Source organism: Equus caballus, chromosome 9, assembly GCF_041296265.1.
Source record: "Equus caballus isolate H_3958 breed thoroughbred chromosome 9, TB-T2T, whole genome shotgun sequence".
Classification (NCBI taxonomy): domain Eukaryota; kingdom Metazoa; phylum Chordata; class Mammalia; order Perissodactyla; family Equidae; genus Equus; species Equus caballus.
The window spans coordinates 81,387,124-81,405,274 of NC_091692.1; the positions used below are offsets into that span (position 1 = coordinate 81,387,124).

The window sequence follows — 18,151 nt, forward strand, 5'->3', positions numbered from 1 at the left end:
CTGAGGAAGTCTGGCCCTGAGCTAACATCTGTGCCCATCTTCCTCTACTTTATATGTGGGACACCTGCCACAGCATGGCTTGATGCATGGTGCGCTTGTCCACACCTGGGATCTGAACTGGCGAACCATGGGCTGCTGAAGCAGAACATACGAACTTAACCACTACACCACTGGGCCGGCCCCCATTTAGTTTATTTTTAAAGATTACTTTTGCTCCGCTGGTCTTCCACTCCCAGGGTTCACCTAACAGGTGAAATGCATTCACATTTTCCAAATTTCCATTTCACCTCCTGGGTTTCATTTTAGCTTCTGGCTTTGGATCCAGATTTAATGATTAGTATTTTGAGGTAATTTATTTTGAAATAAGTTGAGAATGGCTTTCTCCATGCACTATATCTAGAATGCTTCAGATTTTCAAACATGAGAATTTAAAAGGTATTTATTTAACCTGTTAGAAACAGTCTTATTATATGGTCAGTAAACAAGAAAGTAGTAATTTTAGGTTGATCGCAAATTCTCAGATGTTTGTACCATTGCAGAAATTTTTCAGAAGGAAAACGGCCCGCGATCTTCTACCCGTAAAGCCGGTGGAAATTTCCATTGAGGCGTGGTGGGTGGTGCAGGCTGGATATATCACAGAAGATGACATAAAGGTAGATGTCTTTAAAAGTTACAGGGTTTTTATTTTTTAAATTATTTTATAATTTATAGTTCTATAATTTTTAAAAAAATGTAGACTGTTATTTTGAAGAAAATTAAACTTAAATTCAAAGTTTAAAATTGTCTTCATAGGCTAGAATATTGGTGGATTTCCACGCTACTCTTTAGTAATGAGGGAGACTTGACTTGGTTCAGGCACAGTGATCTGGGGATTTCAGTTAAACAGAAGTTTCATGTAAAGTGACGTGATGCTCAGCTACCAACAGTAATCTTGGCTGACTCTTCTTGAGCACGTGCTGTGTGCTGGTTGTGTCAGGCACTATTCCAGACTCCTTTTATATTGTCTCATTTGATTCTCATAACAACCCCAGAGGAGTGTATTATTTGTATCCCATTTCACATACGAGGAAAGTGAGCACAGAGAAGTGAAGTCATGGCTCAAGTCCTAGTGGTAGTAAAGGTCCAGGGTTTGAACCTGGGCAGTTTGCCGTGGACCCTGTGCTCTTAATCACTGCTAAACTGCTGTGCTGACGTGGGGGCTGCTTTGAGAGGGCAGTAGGGTCAAGATGAAGGGAAATGATATACCCAGTGGTCAGAGCACAGTGGATATAAGCTTTATACATTTTAGAAGAGATGTTGATTTAGAGGAAGGGGGTGGGGCGATGGATGAAGGGGCTGGAGGCCAGGTCATACGTATCTCTGTGGTTGCAGGAGTGTAAACTTTTTTTTAGTTTGTGTTTTATTTTACTACAGAGGACAGGTCAAGTCCAGTGAGTAGAAGGCTTATAAATTTTGCTTCAGTCTAAGTACTTCCTATGGGCTGTCAAACTGTGTCATACGATAGTGAACTTACCACTGGTAATAATCTCGTAGAGTTTGAATAAACTGATTTGAGAGATTCAGAAAGCAAATGGATCTGATTCCAATTCAAAGAAGACGAGTAAATATTGGTATCTTTTAGTGAACACTTACTCCTTACCAGCAAGTATTGGTATTTAGAGTCACTTTGTTCTCCAAGTTCTGTTGATGGCATGTTTTGGCACTTTAATTTTGATGGTTATGTGCGTAGCTTTTTAAAAAGTTCTGGAATGATAAATGAAAAAAACTATGTAGTCATTCAATTAATGACATATAATCATTGGTTTAAACATGACTGGAGTTGAAGAGACTTATGAATTACTTAATTTGACAGAACTTAATTGAAAATATTTTGCTTTTCTTAGATATGCACTTTACCTGAGAAATGCGCCGTTGATAAGATCATCGACGCAGGCCCTCAGCTCTCTGGATCGCTGGATTACAATGTAGTACATAGTAAGTGGTTAGTAGAAATGGTCTTTTGTCAACACAAAAACTTGTTTTAAGCCATCAACTATTAATAGCAACTGTATTTATCAATTAGGTAAGAATAGGAATGTTTCCTAAAGGCATGTTATTGTTTGAAATGCCACCTTAGTCCATTGTTTTCCTGTGTGGCTATAATTGGTCACATACAGGAGTAATTTATACAAATGAATCGTGAGAAAAATTTTGTAGTTCTGAGCATATGAGGGAAATGGAGATTTGAAAACTTTAATAGAATTCTTTTCTTCTATTTTACTTTTTTTCTTTTTCATACAGCATTCAGTTGCAAGAATATAGAAAATCAGGAATCATTCTTTTTAAAAAAATCACTGCTGTTTAGTATTCCATCTAAAGCAAGATGCTTTTGCTTCTCTAGGTTTATATAACAAAGGCTTTATTTATCTGGATGTACCAATATCTGATGACAGTTGTATAGCAGGTAAGTACGTGCTGATATTTTTCAGTGTGTTTTGAATGGCTGCCAGGTGCTGGGCACTGTATGTCACCTTGGTAAGTTAGACACGAGTCATTCTAGGATCTTCAGTGTTAGAAATTTTCAAAGAAAAGCATTTCTTCTGAGTTATAGTGGTTTTACTTAAATTCCTTATTTTCATTTTTTTGTTATTTTGGTGTGCACTATGTTAAAATAATAGAAATCTGAGAGAAATTTCTCACAATCCTAAATCAAATCAATGTTTTTATAAATTTATGTCACCTTTTAGTCCTTGTTCAGTGCATAAAAATTTTTCTATATATTTAGTATTACCATAGAATTGTATGTTCTTCATTTCCACTTAACATATCTGTCTTATTTTTTTCATGTCACTACTGTCTTTTTTCTCTTTATCTGCTCCTCCCTTCCTCCTTCACCCACCTCCGCAAGTTAAATCATTATTAAGACCCTTATGTGTTTCCTTCTAAGATTATGGATTTATGTTTGTTAAAGCATTCTCCTGTTGCTGATTATTTAGGTTATTCCCAGTTTTTTGCTACAGTAGTGATGTGGTTAACATCCTTGAGCACAGAGTGGAGCTTTTTTTCTGCAGGTTAGATTTCTTAACCAATTTATAGAAGCACTTATATTTAGGTTATGGGTTACAAGTATGTTTTCCATCAGATCTTTTAGCTGTTGTTCTTGTTTGTGATATCTTTTACCATACCTAAGGTATTTATTTAATATTTGTGTAATCAAATAAAAAGTGTCAACAAATTCCAGGGAATGACCTTACTGGTAACACTTGAGAGGTGATGGGACTTATTGCAAAAACACTCCCTCACCTCAGTGTTGAACCTTGACGGGTTTTCATCTCTACTGGGTCCTGACCTTTATTTGTGTTAGCATGGTTATGATTGTTTAATAATGCATTTTGGACCAAGTACAGACGTGAATTCTTTTTTAAGCTTGGAAAGACAGCTAAAAAAGTAAATGAAATACTAATTGTGTTTTGCATGGTGGGTACTGTAACAAATAAAATACTAGTTTTAAAATTTGAAGGATTTTGACGAGGAAGTGATTTCAGGAAGACAGAGATGATAGTGGTTTCCTGTCACCACTGGAAAATATGAAAGCATTACTCGAGTCTCTACTCTCATCTGATAAGCTGATGTTGACTCACTTGAGATGGACCTGAGAAGATTGGTCTTTGATCAGTTCATTTCCGTCCATTTTGACTGACAGCTGGAACATTGACTCACGCAAGCACTAAGTTCATTTGGAAGAAGCCGCCAGAGAAGGGCTGAATGGATGGCTTCTACCTTACAGTGTCGTGTTCTGCCACGCTTCACTTAGTATCTGGTCATTTTTGTTGGCACAGGCAGACCCATGACATGGTATTACAGCTGCTGAATGTGCCTTCCTTGTCACCATGTTTGCTCTGGCTGTTCCCCAAATTGGAATAACTCATGAAAGGAAAGCAGTTTGATAACATGGAAGCCATCAGATTCAGCACAAAAGACACCTGAGGGTGATTTCAAGGGAAGCATTCCAGATATGTTTCAATTAAAAGCAAGTACTCTGAGTGGTGGAACAAATAAACGTGGGAGAGAGTAATGCTTTGAAGGGAATAATTATGAAAGAGTCTGTTGCTAAATAAAATATATTTATTCCATCATTCATCAGACTTGTTACTTGCACATTTTATGTCTCCCCTTTCCCTTATGGCTCCTAGATTTGTTATGCTTGAATAGAATACTTTAAGGTATAAATAATCTAAAAATGCTTAAAAAATAGAATACTTCTAGGATATGTAAATAATCTAAAAATGCTTAAAAACTTTTGTGATATATAGTCAGACCTGTAGTCTGGAACTTATTTTTGTATTTGATGTGAAATAAAGGTCCAACTTGGTTTTCTTCTCCTTGGGTGACCAATAGCATTTGGATAAATGCCAGCACTGTTTTCTTGGTAACTGAATACCACTGAATCAAGTTTAACGTTTGTCATACATTAAATTCGCCTCCATATTGGATCTAATTCTGATACAGTAGTCCCCCTTATCTGTGGGGGATATCTTCCAGAATCCCCAGTGGATGCCTGAAACTGCAAATAATACTGTACTCTATATATACTGTTTTTTCCTATGCATATGTACCTAAGATAAAGTTTAATTTATAAATTAGGCACAGTAAGAGATTAACAACAATAACTAGAAATAAAATAGAATAGTAATAACAATATAAAAGTTACGTGAATGTGTTCTCTCTCTCTCTCAAAATACCTTACTGCACTGTACTCACCCTTCTAGTGAGATGATACAGTGCCTACATGATGAGATGAAGTGAGGTAATGATGTAGCAAATTTCCCATTTAATATTTTCAGACTTCGGTTGACTGAAACCACAGAAAGGAAAACTGGATGGGGGGGACTACTGTATTCTTCTTTTTTCACTGATTTATTTTTGTTCTTTTTTTTCCTTCCTTTTCCCCACTAAAGCCCCAGTACTTAGTTGTGTATAGTTGTAAGTTCTGCTGGTTCTTCTGTGTGAGCTGCCGCCACAGTGCGGCTACTGACAGTTAAGTGGTGTGGTTCCATGCCTGGAAACTGAACCTGGGCTGCTGAAGCAGAGAGCACTGAACTTAACCACTAGGCCATTAGGGCTAGCTCTTATTTTTATTTTTATACCATATTGGGGTTTTTTTGTTTTGTTTTGTTTTTTTGAGGAAGATTAGCCCTGAGCTAACTGCTGCCAATCCTCCTCTTTTTGCTGAGGGAGACTGGCCCTGAGCTGACATCCATGCCCATCTTCCTCTACTTTATATATGGGACGCCTACCACAGCATGACTTGTGCCAAGCGGTGCCGTGTTTGCACCCGGGATCCGAACTGGTGAACCCCAGGCCTCCAAGAAGCGGAACGTGCAAACTTAACCGCTGCGCCACTGGACCAGCCCCTACCATATTGTTTTGAAACAGTGATTTAGAGTAACCTTTAATGTTCATCATGGCCAGGCCTTCCTTGTGAGTCTTTTTTTATAATTTTCTTGGCTATTCTCAGGTATTTTTTCTTTATGTTTGTTTATTTTTATTAACAGTTTTTGAGTAGGTAGTAATTAAGATAGACAATTCTAAATTTAGTGACCAGCCCCGTGGCTGAGTGGTTAAGTTCATGTGCTCTGCTTCGGTGGCCTGGGGTTCACCAGTTCAGATACTGGGCGCAGACATATGCACTGCTCATCAAGGCACGCTGTGGCGACATCCCACATAGAAGAACTAGAAGGACTTACAGCTAGGATATACAACTATGTACCGGGGCTTTGGGGAGGGAAAAAAAGAGGAAGATTGGTAACAGATGTTAGCTCAGGGCCAACCTAAAAAAAAAACATTCTAAATTTACAAGAGCATAAAAATCTCTGCCTCCCACACCATCTCTAGCCACGCAATTTGTCTCTCAGCAGCCACTTTTAAGTTTCTTGTGTATCCTTCCAAAAGTATACTGTGCACATAGGCACGTATGTGTATATCCTTTTTTGTGTAGTTTTGTTTTTACACAGATGGTGTGCTCTAGTTCATACTTTGTTTTTTTAACTTAATAGATATCGGAGACTATTCCATATTTCTTCCTCTGAAGTTGCTTCATTCTTTTTGCCTAAATGTCAATTGTGTAGTATTTCTAACCTCTTAGTGCTTTGGTTTCTTCATCTGTAAGATAGGGATATGTATTGAACAACTCATGGGGTTAAGAGGATTAAGTGAAATTGTGTGTGTAAGTGCCAGTAGTCTGGCACTTCGTAAGCATTCAGTGCGTTTGCTCTTATTATTCACACAGCAGATAGTGTAGGAAAAGAAGTAATGATGTCAAATATGGGATTTCTAAAAGGAACCTTTAATCTTTAAAAGTACTTGGATGACTGGAAATATGGATAGCACTAAATTAGAAAATACCATGAGTCAGATCTGTAAAGTGAGTAACCTGTCCTAAATGTACTTTGTGGTTTTTCATAGTGTCGTCATTTTGACCATTTGGATTTTGTCTTATTCCTGTCTCTTGGGAATGATTTAGGTTTTGGGCGCAATTAGCTGGAATTAGGGCTGGGCGACCCGAATCTTGCTATGGCCTAGGTACTCCTCCTTCCTGGGATATTTTCAAGGGAAACGTGCACGGGGAGGATGACAAAGGAAAAGCAAAGTGCCTCTCTATGATCATCTGGGCAGATCTCTCTCTCTAGGAAATTGGCTTAGAGCATCTGGTCCAGAGAGATGGAGAGAAGTGAGTAGGAATGACGTTTCAGGTGCAGAGCAGTGATTGGGCTGCCTCCTGTGCTAAAGAAGGCCTTGACCTCCTCCTGCCGAGGAGGATATGGAATAGAAAGCCCCAAAGAGCAGATTGTACCTGTGATTGCTGGTAAACATGGCAGTCACGCAGATGAATTTCCTCTCTTCTCAGGATGGAACAGGGATAATGGGAGAAAGGCAGAGAGCCAATCCTTTCCATCCGAGTGGTTTTTGTATTGCATAGCACCTCGCAGTCCTTTACTTTTCTGCTGTAGACCAGTCACCCCTGCTGCCTCCGAGACATCAAAAACACACCCATTGCAGGCTTCCGCATTCTGTAGTCCTCCAGGCCACTCGCCTTTCTACCAAATCCGCGTCCTCTGGCGCTTCCTCTGCCTCAGTAACGCTGGGAGGTCCATGGGGATTAAATTACTCATTGTAGGATTTGTGCTTTTCCATCAAGAGTTCTCTGTGTAGACAGGGTTGTACATGGCCTTAGGGAGTTCTAGAAAACGTGCTGTGGAGTGGATAAAATAAATCAGAAGTTGAATTCTGTCCCTAAGTTAGACATTTCTCTTTTTGAATAGATATTTGAATTATACTTTGTTTTTTAAAATTGTATCACCAAGAAAAGTTTGTTTTGTTTGTTTTAGTTCCTCCTCTTGAAGGTTTTGTAATGAATCGAGTGCAGGGTGATTATTTTGAAACTCTACTCTATAAGATATTTGTTTCAATAGATGAGCATACTAATGTTGCGGAGGTAAGTGTGACAATGTCTTATGACAGCATTTAACCTCAAGGGTATAAAATAAGTTTGTGTGAAGTAGGTAAAGTTATTTAATGATATGGTTAAAATGTTTTCAAAATCTATATGTGGGTAGACCATAGACCATTAATATACTAAGTCCCTATTCTTAAGTTACTTCCTGCATATGCATTTTAATTTATTTTAGTTAGTAGCTTATAATTTGGTTAAATAACTTTTTATATAACTTCATAGTAAAAGGATTATAGACTACTGATTGATCTGGACATTTTCTTATCTTAAATGAGACAGAATTAAAGAGGAAGGAATCTTAAATTCTTATGATCACTACCTGCATTCATACTACTCTATGCGTCTTAGAGAAGTGGGAAGAAGAGAGTTCTCATTTCAAAATTTGTTTAATCTTTCAATTATTCATAATTTAAATTTTGCTGATTATGGTTAAATTGTCTGTTACAACTGTGTGATATTGCTAATTCTAAGAATGTGAAATAATTTTTTATTTTATTTTCCAGCTTGCAAATGTCCTTGAGATAGACTTGTCCCTGGTAAAGGTAGGTAATTTTTATACTTTTTACTTATTAACGTAAATACCAAATGGCTTTTCTTGTAGATTTTTGTCTTGGTAAGTTACTGAGAAAGGGAAGCAGTGGGTTTCTTGTTAGCTCTCAGAGGGAGTGTCCACAGTAAAGGGGCGCTTACAAGGATAGAAAAGGGCGAGATTAAGGGTCCTGGGTCAGTAGTCCACCCCACAGAGTGAAAGCCAGCGCTCAGACTTCTGTGCACAGCAGGCAGCAGCCTGACCTGTGTCTTGTAGTGGGGCTGTTAAGGCAGCAACTCCCGCTTCGCTGGGCTGGATCTAGGGAGGACCAGGCGGGGAACAGGCAGCTTTCCCTCCTACCTGTGTGAAGACTTTAGGGGAACCATAGGCCTCCTGAAAATTGCTTTTTCTAGATAGGACATAAAAGTGTTAGAGAATCACTAGAAGCATAGTCTATGACAGTATTTTATGTCTGCAGATACTCTGATGTCTAGTTTATTTTAAATGCTCATTTCCTTTCTCTTCCTTTCAGAATGCTGTTTCAATGTATTGTCGATTGGGCTTTGCCCATAAGAAGGGACAAGTAATAAATTTGGATCAACTTCATTCATCCTGGAGGAATGTTCCGTCTGTAAACAGATTAAAGTAATTCATTTATTCAGTATAAGATATTAGAGTTTCCTTTTGAAGGAAACATTCAATTTTCCATACAAACATTTTGCTTATTCAACCTGTCAACTGTGGTGAACCCTATATATTAGTGGTTTTTAATCTTTTGTGTGTGATGAATCTTTTTTAGAATCTGATGAAAACTTTCCCCACAGAAAAGCACATATAGTATTTTACGTCTCATTTTAAAGGGTTCTCGAATTCCCTGCAGCCTAGCCGTGGGTCTTAGTTAAGAACTCTTGCTGGATATGAGTAGAGCATGTTTGGGCTCCATCTCAGTTTTGGGCTGAATATAAATAAGACTGGATTTATATGGATGTTCATAATTTAAGTAGTGACTTCAGTAGCTTTTTTTATATAAGATCACCTATATGATTTTTAAAAAGTGAATGTTTTCTTCGTTAATAGGAGTACTTTAGATCCACAAAAGATGCTCCTATCTTGGGATGGCGGGGAAAGTAGGAGTCCTGTACAAGAAGCTTCTTCGGCTACTGACACTGATACAAATAGTCAAGAAGATCCAGGTTAGCAGTAACTCAGTTTAATGTAGAGCCTGTCTATAGATGCGGAATGTGTCTGCACATACGCTCACAGAGTGAACTCTCTAGACTTACAGTTATGTTAGTTTTGTTGTAGATTTCACTCATTCTATATGCAGTCTTTGAGTACTTACCCATATGTTGGGCACTGTGCTAGGTCTTAAGGGTATAAAATTGACAAGAATATAATACCTTCCTTCTGAGGCTTAAGTCTAGGGAGAGAGAAGGCAGTGTAACCACAAAAACCACAACGTGAGAAGTGTTTTGGTGCTTGTGGGGAGCAAAGAGGAAGAACCCCTTTACTGCCTAGAATGGTTCGGGAGGTCTTCTTGGAGATGATACTTAGGCTAGGAGTGAATAGAGCTTGCCAGCTGGTGAGTGAGGGAAGACCGTAGCATGGGCTACACACAGAGGGCAAAACATGGTGGACGAGGGGGCTGCGCATGATTATATCTTGAGTAGGTAGAGGAGCAAAGCATGGGCTCCCATTGCTACCTCAGGGAGCTCTGTTAGCTGAGCCCGGTGACTTGTCTGAAGAGGTTGGGCTGGTTAGTCTTACTGATCTGACAGTTAATCAAGTCTTGGTTTATTGGTTGTCAAGAAATTTACTACAAAAGTGAGTGCCTTTAAAAATTGTTTTTTAACTTTATGTTAGAGATAGGACTGGGACCTCTTATGTTGACAGTATTGCTTATCTTTAATTATGTACTTTCCAGTTATTAAATAAAGCTGAAATGAAGTACTTTCTCATTCCATTGATAAGCAAAGAATAATTTTCATTTACTTGATTTTAAATTATGATTTTTTTTTTTTTCTAGCCGACACAGCCAGCATAAGCAGCTTGAGTTTGTCTACAGGATATACAAAACGTATTGCATTCCTATTTGACTCAACTCTCACTGCCTTTTTAATGATGGGAAATCTTTCACCAGTGAGTCCAGTTCTTGTTTAAATATGAAAATGTTTAAAATAAAGATTAGATATAAAATAGTTTGTTGCTTTTATATCTTTTTGTAAGTACTAGATTTATTCTTGAAAACACAGCTGCCTCTGTTTTATATTCCTTAGAGTGGTGTAGTAACTTTTTAGCAAGGGCTGCTTTTGTAATTGGATGACTCAGCCCTCACCTCACCCACCCTTCAGTTTAAATATATTGGAAAGCATAATGTAAATATGAAACGTTATGCTTAACAAAAAGGGGAAAACTAGAACTTTATAATAACTTGTATAAGATGCTAAGGTACATTTTCATTTTTCTGTTTTTCTTTCTTTCTTGCAGAACTTGAAAAGCCACGCAGTCACAATGTTCGAAGTTGGCAAACTCTCAGATGAGTCTCTGGACAGCTTTCTTATAGAGCTAGAAAAGGTAAATCTAGATTGCTTATTATGGGATGTCAGGGCATGTGGAACTTTTCCTGTTTGATAAAACATCAGGGGTTGATTATGTAGATTTTTAGTGTATTCTTGCTCTTTCCTACCTTGTTCCCCACCTTAATACTGTGGCAGTCATTTAGGCTTAACCATATCGAGTGGATGAATGAATTTTATGATTTTTAAAAGTGATTTCTTTACCTCATCTAACTCTTAGCCTAGTTTGATATAATGAAGAAATAGAGTATAGAAATCTTAGTCTGTGTAATTTTTCAAATTGCATTTTGCTAAAGTAGCCTTTAATTTTTTTTTGTTATGAGTCTCTGAGCCCTCCTCTCAAGTAGTTTTGAAATTTTTTTTTTGGTGAGGAAGATGGTCCCTGAGCTAGCGTCTGTGCCAGTCTTCCTCTATTTTGTATGTGGGGTGCTGCCACAGCATGGCTTAATGAGTGGTGTGTGTAGGTCTGCACCCTGGATCTGAACCTGTGAACCCCAGGCTTCCGAAGCAGAGCATGTGAACTTAACTACTACACACTGGGCTGGCCCCTTCTTTGACATTTTTGTTCCATTTATCCTAGATCTGGAACTGTCCTTGGGCATCATATTTATGTCTGGTCTCACTGTCCCTTTTAGTCTCTTGAAGACTTCAGCCATATTTGCTCTTATCCACCTTTTTCCCCATGAAGACAGCCTGAATTTTCCTTGGCTCTCAGTCTTGGTTGCCCTTTTGGTGTTTTTCTTTTCCTGGATTTTTCACTCTGTCCTCTGCTCTTTGTGCAAACAGTTGGTATGCCTGTTCTGTTCCTTGACTAATCATTTAGGAACGCTTTGTGCTTTAGTGATGAACACTGTGTATTAAATGTGCTGTTCAGAGAACTGTTGATGATTTTGTAAAAATTCCTTTATATCTTAAAAAAAAGACCATTAACATTTTTTTCACTTTAATTTTTTTTTGTTATGACTCTCTGAGCCCTCCTCTCAAGTAGTTTCGAATTTTTTTTTTTGGTGAGGAAGATGGTCCCTGAGCTAGCATCTGTGCCAGTCTTCCTCTATTTTGTATGTGGGGTGCTGCCACAGCATGGCTTGATGAGTGGTGTGTGTAGGTCTGCACCCTGGATCTGAACCTGTGAACTAGCTTTTTATTATAGCACTAAAGACCAAGATCCTGGTGTCAGTTGTGCTCAGTGCTTCTAGGCTGTTTCAGCAGGCCATATGTGTTTTTAGATTCATCCTTCTTCATAGGCTTTTTACTTTTTTAGTGCAGAAATGTATGACATGATCCTTGTTATTAATTGCTCTCTTTTACCTTTATATTTCCATTATTCTCTCTGGACTTTCAGTATCTTGTTAACTCCATTTCTTACTGTGTATCATCTTTTCCAGTAAATTTTTAATTATGTTCTAGCACATTTTAAGTTCTGTTTTCCTGATTTTTATTTTTCTCACCTCAGCTAGTCTTTTATCAAGTGTAGCAAATTGGAAGGTTACTTTTACTCTTTATATATCTACATTGTTTTTTACCATATAGTTATTCTTGGGAAAGCCTTCTAGTCTGAAGTTTAGTTCTTAAAAAGAGTTTCTTAGCTGTTTTTTAAGAAGCCTCATCTTGATTAAACGTAATTGGTTGGTCTTATTAATTTAATGCAAATATAATTTGGTCATTTCCCCCTGTAGACCTGTCCTTCCATTTTCTGTGTTGTTTCTGGGGTGTATGTGTTTTGACATATTAAATAGGTGACTGACTCAGTGTCACAAGAGCGTGCGTTAAAGTGTAAGCCCAGTGAAGGCAGGAGTTTTGTCTACTACTCTATACATCCTAGACAGGTCAGAACACGTGATAAGGGCCTCAGTGAATCCTTGTTGAATGAATTTAAGCTGTATGTTCAGCAATGTTGAACAGCTGTGTTGAATCACATACTCCATTATCCCTTGCAACCAGTGATGCAAATTGTGAACAAGGTGATGAGAATGAGAGGCATTGTTGGTGGCCATTGATTGGAGTTCTTTCTGGATGAAGCAGAATGTATACATCTTACAGTTTTTCAAATAAGCACCCTATTTGAATCATATATGGGACATATAATTTATATAATGATATAATTGAGCATTATTTGGTTGCTAACATTGTTTTATTTATTGGGGTAATTTCTATCATTGTCAAAGATGTAGTGAAGTGGAAACTCAACTGAGATTGAGGCTAATACTTGTTTCAGTATTGGCTGAGCAAATTTATGATTTATTGATTTTTAATCATGTCTTAATATCTTTTCTATATGGTTATATGTTAGAACGAATGGTGTGAGAGTGGTATTTGTTGCAAAATTTATTTTCTCTTGGTTTAGGTTCAGAGCACTGGTGAAGGAGAAGCACAGAGATATTTTGATCATGCACTTACTCTGAGAAACACAATACTGTTTCTGCGTCATAATAAAGATCTAGTTGCACAAACTGCACAGCCAGACCAACCCAATTATGGTATGATAAATACACTTGATTTTGAAGACATGGTCGTATGGAACTTCTGTCTAAGAAATTGAACAGGTCATGCTCACTTATTTAATCATCACTTACTCAGTACATTTTGTGTAGACAGCATATTGAATTTATAACTAGAGGCTTGTTTTGTGAATTTCTTTGCTTGTCAACTATTTCTTAACCTTAATTGCTTTTTCTCGTCTCTTATGTGCTACTGACATTTGTATTATTTAAGTCTGTTTGGTACCTACAAAAAAGGTTAGAGTGTTAATTTGTTTAAGTAGCGGGATGGAATTTAGAACAGGCATCAGTTCTGAGGGGTGAACAAATGCCAAAATGTAGTTAATTTAGGAAGCATAAAATTTCAAGAATGAAAGATTCCATTGTATAAAAATAATAAATAAGCGCTTCCCATTCAAATGTTGCTGTAATATTTACTAAAGTGTTTTACTTTAAAAAATAAAAAAGGGAACAAATAACCTCTTTTTAAAAGAAAGAAATAGTAGCAATTTTAATCTATCAGTGAACTCTAATGTGGCTGCTGACCTAGTGTGCACTCTCAGCTTTTGTGATAGACGGGGCGTCCCAAACTTTAGTGGAACTGGCGGCATCAGAATCTCTGATTCATTAGGTCCTGAGTCGGGGAGTGGCACCCAGGAATGTGTGTTTTTACAAAGGTGCAACGGCCTGGGCACCAGTGTAAGAGTATCTCGCTCAAGTCCTCGGGCATTCACAAGAGTTGCATCTTGGGACTTCCTGAATTCTTAGCACTACCATAACATTTAATTTCACTCATTCTTTCATTTATCTAAAAGTTCTGTTTTCTGGCCCAAACCCATCAGTTTCGTAGTCATATCCGTCTTCATTCCATTTCTTTCACTAGCATCTGGCTTTCTTTTTAGCACAATTAAAGAAATTAAGGACAAAGCAAATTAAGGGTGGAATCCATTGTCACGTCACAAGTGTTGTTGCATAGGTGGGAACAAAGATGCTGAGTAGTTTAGCTGAGTCAGGCTAGACACACTCTGTATCAACTCCCACTCCTGCAACCTCAGCGCGGCTGCTTCAGAATTAAGCATTAGCAGAATTATGAGTGACTTTATGCTGGGCTCTTTGGATTAGTCATAAATAGTTAGAACAGAGTATTAAATTACCAAATAGCAAGAGTCTAAAGCACTTATTAATAAGCATTTGTTGATAGTAACCATTTTTTGACTACCAAATATTAGATCTTGTGATCTGATAGTGTGAGTGGCACAGTCTTGAAGATGTCTTTGAATGTAAAAATCCTGGAATCTTGGGGACTTTTTAGTGACTTATAGAGATAATGGGTTAGAATATTTGAAATACCGTATTATAGCTGTCTTGAAGTATATCGTCCTTTCCTGCCCGTCGCAGAATCTGAGAGTGTTAGAGAGTGCTAGTGACGAGTCAAGTGTAACTCAATTTGTAGATGAAGGAGTGGAAGCTTAGCTTGGTTTAATCCCCTGCCCATCTAGTCATTAAAGCCCATAGGACTAGACAGTGGAAGAGCTGGGACTTGAATCCGTGTCTCTCAAATGTTTCCCTTTGCTCTGTCCCTTGTATTATTTTCTCTTGAACACTAAGCTCCTTGTTGATTTATTCATAAACAATCTGTTGCTTAGAAGTCTGGACTAAACTTTGTTTTTCACCATGAATAGTCTGTGTACCATTGAGTAAGTTAAATGGTAAACCTAAATCTATTCTGTATGAAAGCAGTTAAGTATAATTCCAGCCTTTAAGGTAGGTTTAATAGTTGGCTGTTCTGTCATCAGTTGGATCTTTAATTGCTTGGAATAATTGACATGGCTCCAACGTTAAATTGTGATTAACTCCTTCCTCCCCGTGAGACCAGATCTGCGGTTATTTCTGACATTTCATTCTTTTAACCAGCGCTTCTTGACTGAGGCTCTTCATTGGAACCACAGAACACAGGAATAAAAGTGACTGTTTCTCAATTTTTCTAATAAGGGTGCATGGCTGGTGCCATTCTAGATGCACAGAAAAGAAGGTCCATTTGTTCCATACAAAGAATCACTCAGGGCATTAGGGCTTATACTCTCCATGTGGAGTAAGGTTGCTTTCTGTAGGTGCTGGACATGATGACTTAATTTTACTCTTTTTAAAAAAAGGAAATCTGTAGTATTGGTGTTTTAAGCATCTTTTTTGAGTAGAAACAATTTTCTTTTTAGGTCACTAATTTGTAGTTTGAGTGTCCATGTAGTGCTTGGTATTCACTGTATAGCAAAAGCTTTGTGATACTGACTTGGAAGCAAACCTCTGAGATAGGTGAGAAGGACTAGCTTCTTAGGAATCTCTTGGTTTCAGACAGCGTGAGGCCCTGCTTAAACAATAAAAACAATGCGTCGTCTAATTCTTTTTCATTTTAGAAGCGTGATTTTTTTCAGATATTTGTCTTTAAAAAGACATCTTTCTGCTAGGATCAGTACAAGTCAGACATAAAAGCTGCTGTTTGTAATTTGGCAGTCAGTACTGTGGAAATGTTGATAAATCAAATCACATTTGTAGAAAAGCAATCACCGTTGTAAAAATCTTGTTCTAACCACCGTCAACCCTTTAGGGTTCCCTCCTTCCTTATCTTAGTATTCATTAAACGTTTTCTCTACCTGACATTGACAATGTTGAGTTTTACCTGAAGGTTAAGAAATATCCTCACTCTTGTGTGTTTTGGAAAAGGGCTCAGTGCAAGGACCCACCCTTTCCCCATGTAACTTAGGGTTCATGGGTGCCCCCTTGTTTACCTCTGAGAGGCCAGACACAGACTCTCCCACTTCCCTTTGCCTCATAAGCAGTTAGCTGAACTGCTTGTCCCCACTGATCAAGCAGAACAAAATGCTTGTTAACTAAACTTCGGTTAAGCTTCTCTCCTTGTGATGTTAATTTTGGTCACCAGTTATTGTGTTTCCTTATTTCTCCACTGTATACATAAACTATTTCCCCCCCCTCAACGAATAAGCGATCTGTGGGGAGACATTCTAAGACCCTGCAAATATCCTACTTCTCATCAGTGTTTTCTCCTAGATTTAGCATCCATTGACGATTCTTGCATGAGCCATTCTTTACTCTGGTCGTTGCAAATTGATCATTTTTTTCCGACTCCAGCACTTCTTCCTCATTTGACAGTTGGGACTAGGCTTTCTTTAATATTCTCAGTATAGACTTAGAAATTTCTCTTTTCTCAGTGGTTGATAATTAGTCATCACTGTCTCTTAATTATTTCTGTGCTACGATTGTCTTAGATTTTGTCAATGGGCTCCTCTCCCCTGGTGCCGTACCTTCATCTTTTAAAAAAAATTTATTTTGAGGAGTAATTCCTTACTTTCTGGCAAAACTAATCTCATCTCATCTCTTCTCTTCACAACACATCTCATTTTATATTATCTTCTACTTCTGCTCCAGCTCTGGAGTCAGTCTTTTCTCCTAGGAGCCTGGTTTGGTTTACTGGTGAAAAGCACTAAAGACCAAGATCCTGGTGTCAGTTGTGTTCAGTGCTTCTAGGCCGTTTCAGCAGGCCATATGTGTTTTTAGATTCATTCTTGCTTAGAGGGAGAGAAGGGCTAACTTGATCTTCTGAAGTTTCAAATATCTCTTTTTAGACAGCAATAGGAATGGTATTTTCAAAAGGATTAAGAATGGGAACACTTAAAATCTGTTGCATGCTGAGTGAGTTCATGCTTGATGGACCACCAGTCTGTGGCACGTATTTCTAAGTGAGGAATGCCCCTGTGGTAACTTCAGAACTGGACCGTGACGTTCTTTGTAGAGATTGGAAATTAGGGGAGGGAAGGACACAGCTTTCCCGAGGCACTTAATGTGCCACTGCCATGTTGTGGCTGGGGATGGAGAAGGGAGGAAGGTAAAGCAGCACCATGTTCCTAGAGAAAAAGGTAGCCTGAAGAAGCCCTAGGAGACAGTTCTCTTTCCGGACCGGAGAGTAAAGACTTCTAGCATTAAATCCTAAAGTGTCTTAGTGGTCTCCTAGGAAATTTGGCACTTTTTAGTAGAGATATTCTACCTTACAAAAATGTTTTAAATCTCAAGGCAGTTGTCATTATCTCATCTTAGACATTTTATTTCATGTTGTCAGTCTTTCATTCTGTGTGTATGGTTGATCATAATTCAGGTTTTCCTCTGGATCTCTTACGCTGTGAAAGCCTTCTTGGTCTGGACCCTGCAACTTGCAGCAGAGTTCTAAACAAAAATTACACACTGCTCGTTTCCATGGCTCCTCTCACCAACGAAATCCGGCCCGTCAGCAGCTGCGCCCCTCAGGTAAGGACCCGCTCGAAGATCGCCCATGTTGCCATTCATCCCTCTCTTGGCAACTGGAAGAAGAGCTCTAGCAGTGTAATTGTGTTAATGCTCATTTGCAGATACCAAATATTAAAATCATCGACTCAGAAAGCAGTTTTGTATTTTATGCTGTTGTAAGATGTTCGATCTGTGAGATATAATTGGTATATTTAATTTCTATATCATCTAGTGACTCGTGACATATTAGATTAAAATTTTCCTCATGAATACAGGCTATTAAAGAGAACGTCCTTGGGTGCTCTAAGAAGGAAGCCTGGATCGCCTTCAGGGATAAGATAAATTTAATTAGGAAAAATGAAATGTTTTAGAAGTGGAGCCATGATGCTAAATAAGCTGAAAAGATTATGCTTGAAAGCTAGAACTCTTGTTATCTTTAAAATTTACTTGTGAGAATGACTTCTGGTCTTTTACTTTTTAAAGCTAAACCAGTTGCATTTATTTGGATACTTAGCAAGGATGCTATGGCCTCCACGATTTTCAAAGAGTGGGGATTGTGTTACTGTTCTTCAGTGCTGCGTCCTGCCAGGTTTCCTAGATGTGCAAGGTTTAGTGGTGTAGAAGAGAGGAAGAGATTCTTGTGCAAGGTTGATTCTATTGCCTGTGCTGACCTTGCTGCCTCAGTGAGCGTACCCTCCTCACCCCATTTCGTCCTCTGTTCAACAGGACTGGACAGGATTTGCACTTACCAACTTTTTCCTTATAATTCTTTGTGCCCCGCCCC

The 18,151-nt window shown here is 38.2% G+C and overlaps 1 protein-coding gene across 2 annotated transcripts in view; it reads left to right on the top strand.

Annotated features, from left to right (window-relative positions):
• The window catches only part of FAM91A1 (family with sequence similarity 91 member A1), a 44,965-nt gene that overhangs the window by 10,521 nt on the left and 16,293 nt on the right, over nt 1–18,151 (top strand). For both annotated transcript variants that reach the window (XM_001497901.6, XM_023648925.1), the window contains exons 6-16: nt 540–653; nt 1,884–1,974; nt 2,381–2,443; nt 7,368–7,474; nt 7,996–8,034; nt 8,554–8,666; nt 9,099–9,214; nt 10,048–10,160; nt 10,509–10,595; nt 12,942–13,074; nt 17,240–17,388. In XM_001497901.6, coding sequence (XP_001497951.1) covers nt 540–653; nt 1,884–1,974; nt 2,381–2,443; nt 7,368–7,474; nt 7,996–8,034; nt 8,554–8,666; nt 9,099–9,214; nt 10,048–10,160; nt 10,509–10,595; nt 12,942–13,074; nt 17,240–17,388 — 1,125 coding nt within the window. The remainder of the gene's footprint in view (nt 1–539; nt 654–1,883; nt 1,975–2,380; nt 2,444–7,367; nt 7,475–7,995; nt 8,035–8,553; nt 8,667–9,098; nt 9,215–10,047; nt 10,161–10,508; nt 10,596–12,941; nt 13,075–17,239; nt 17,389–18,151) is intronic.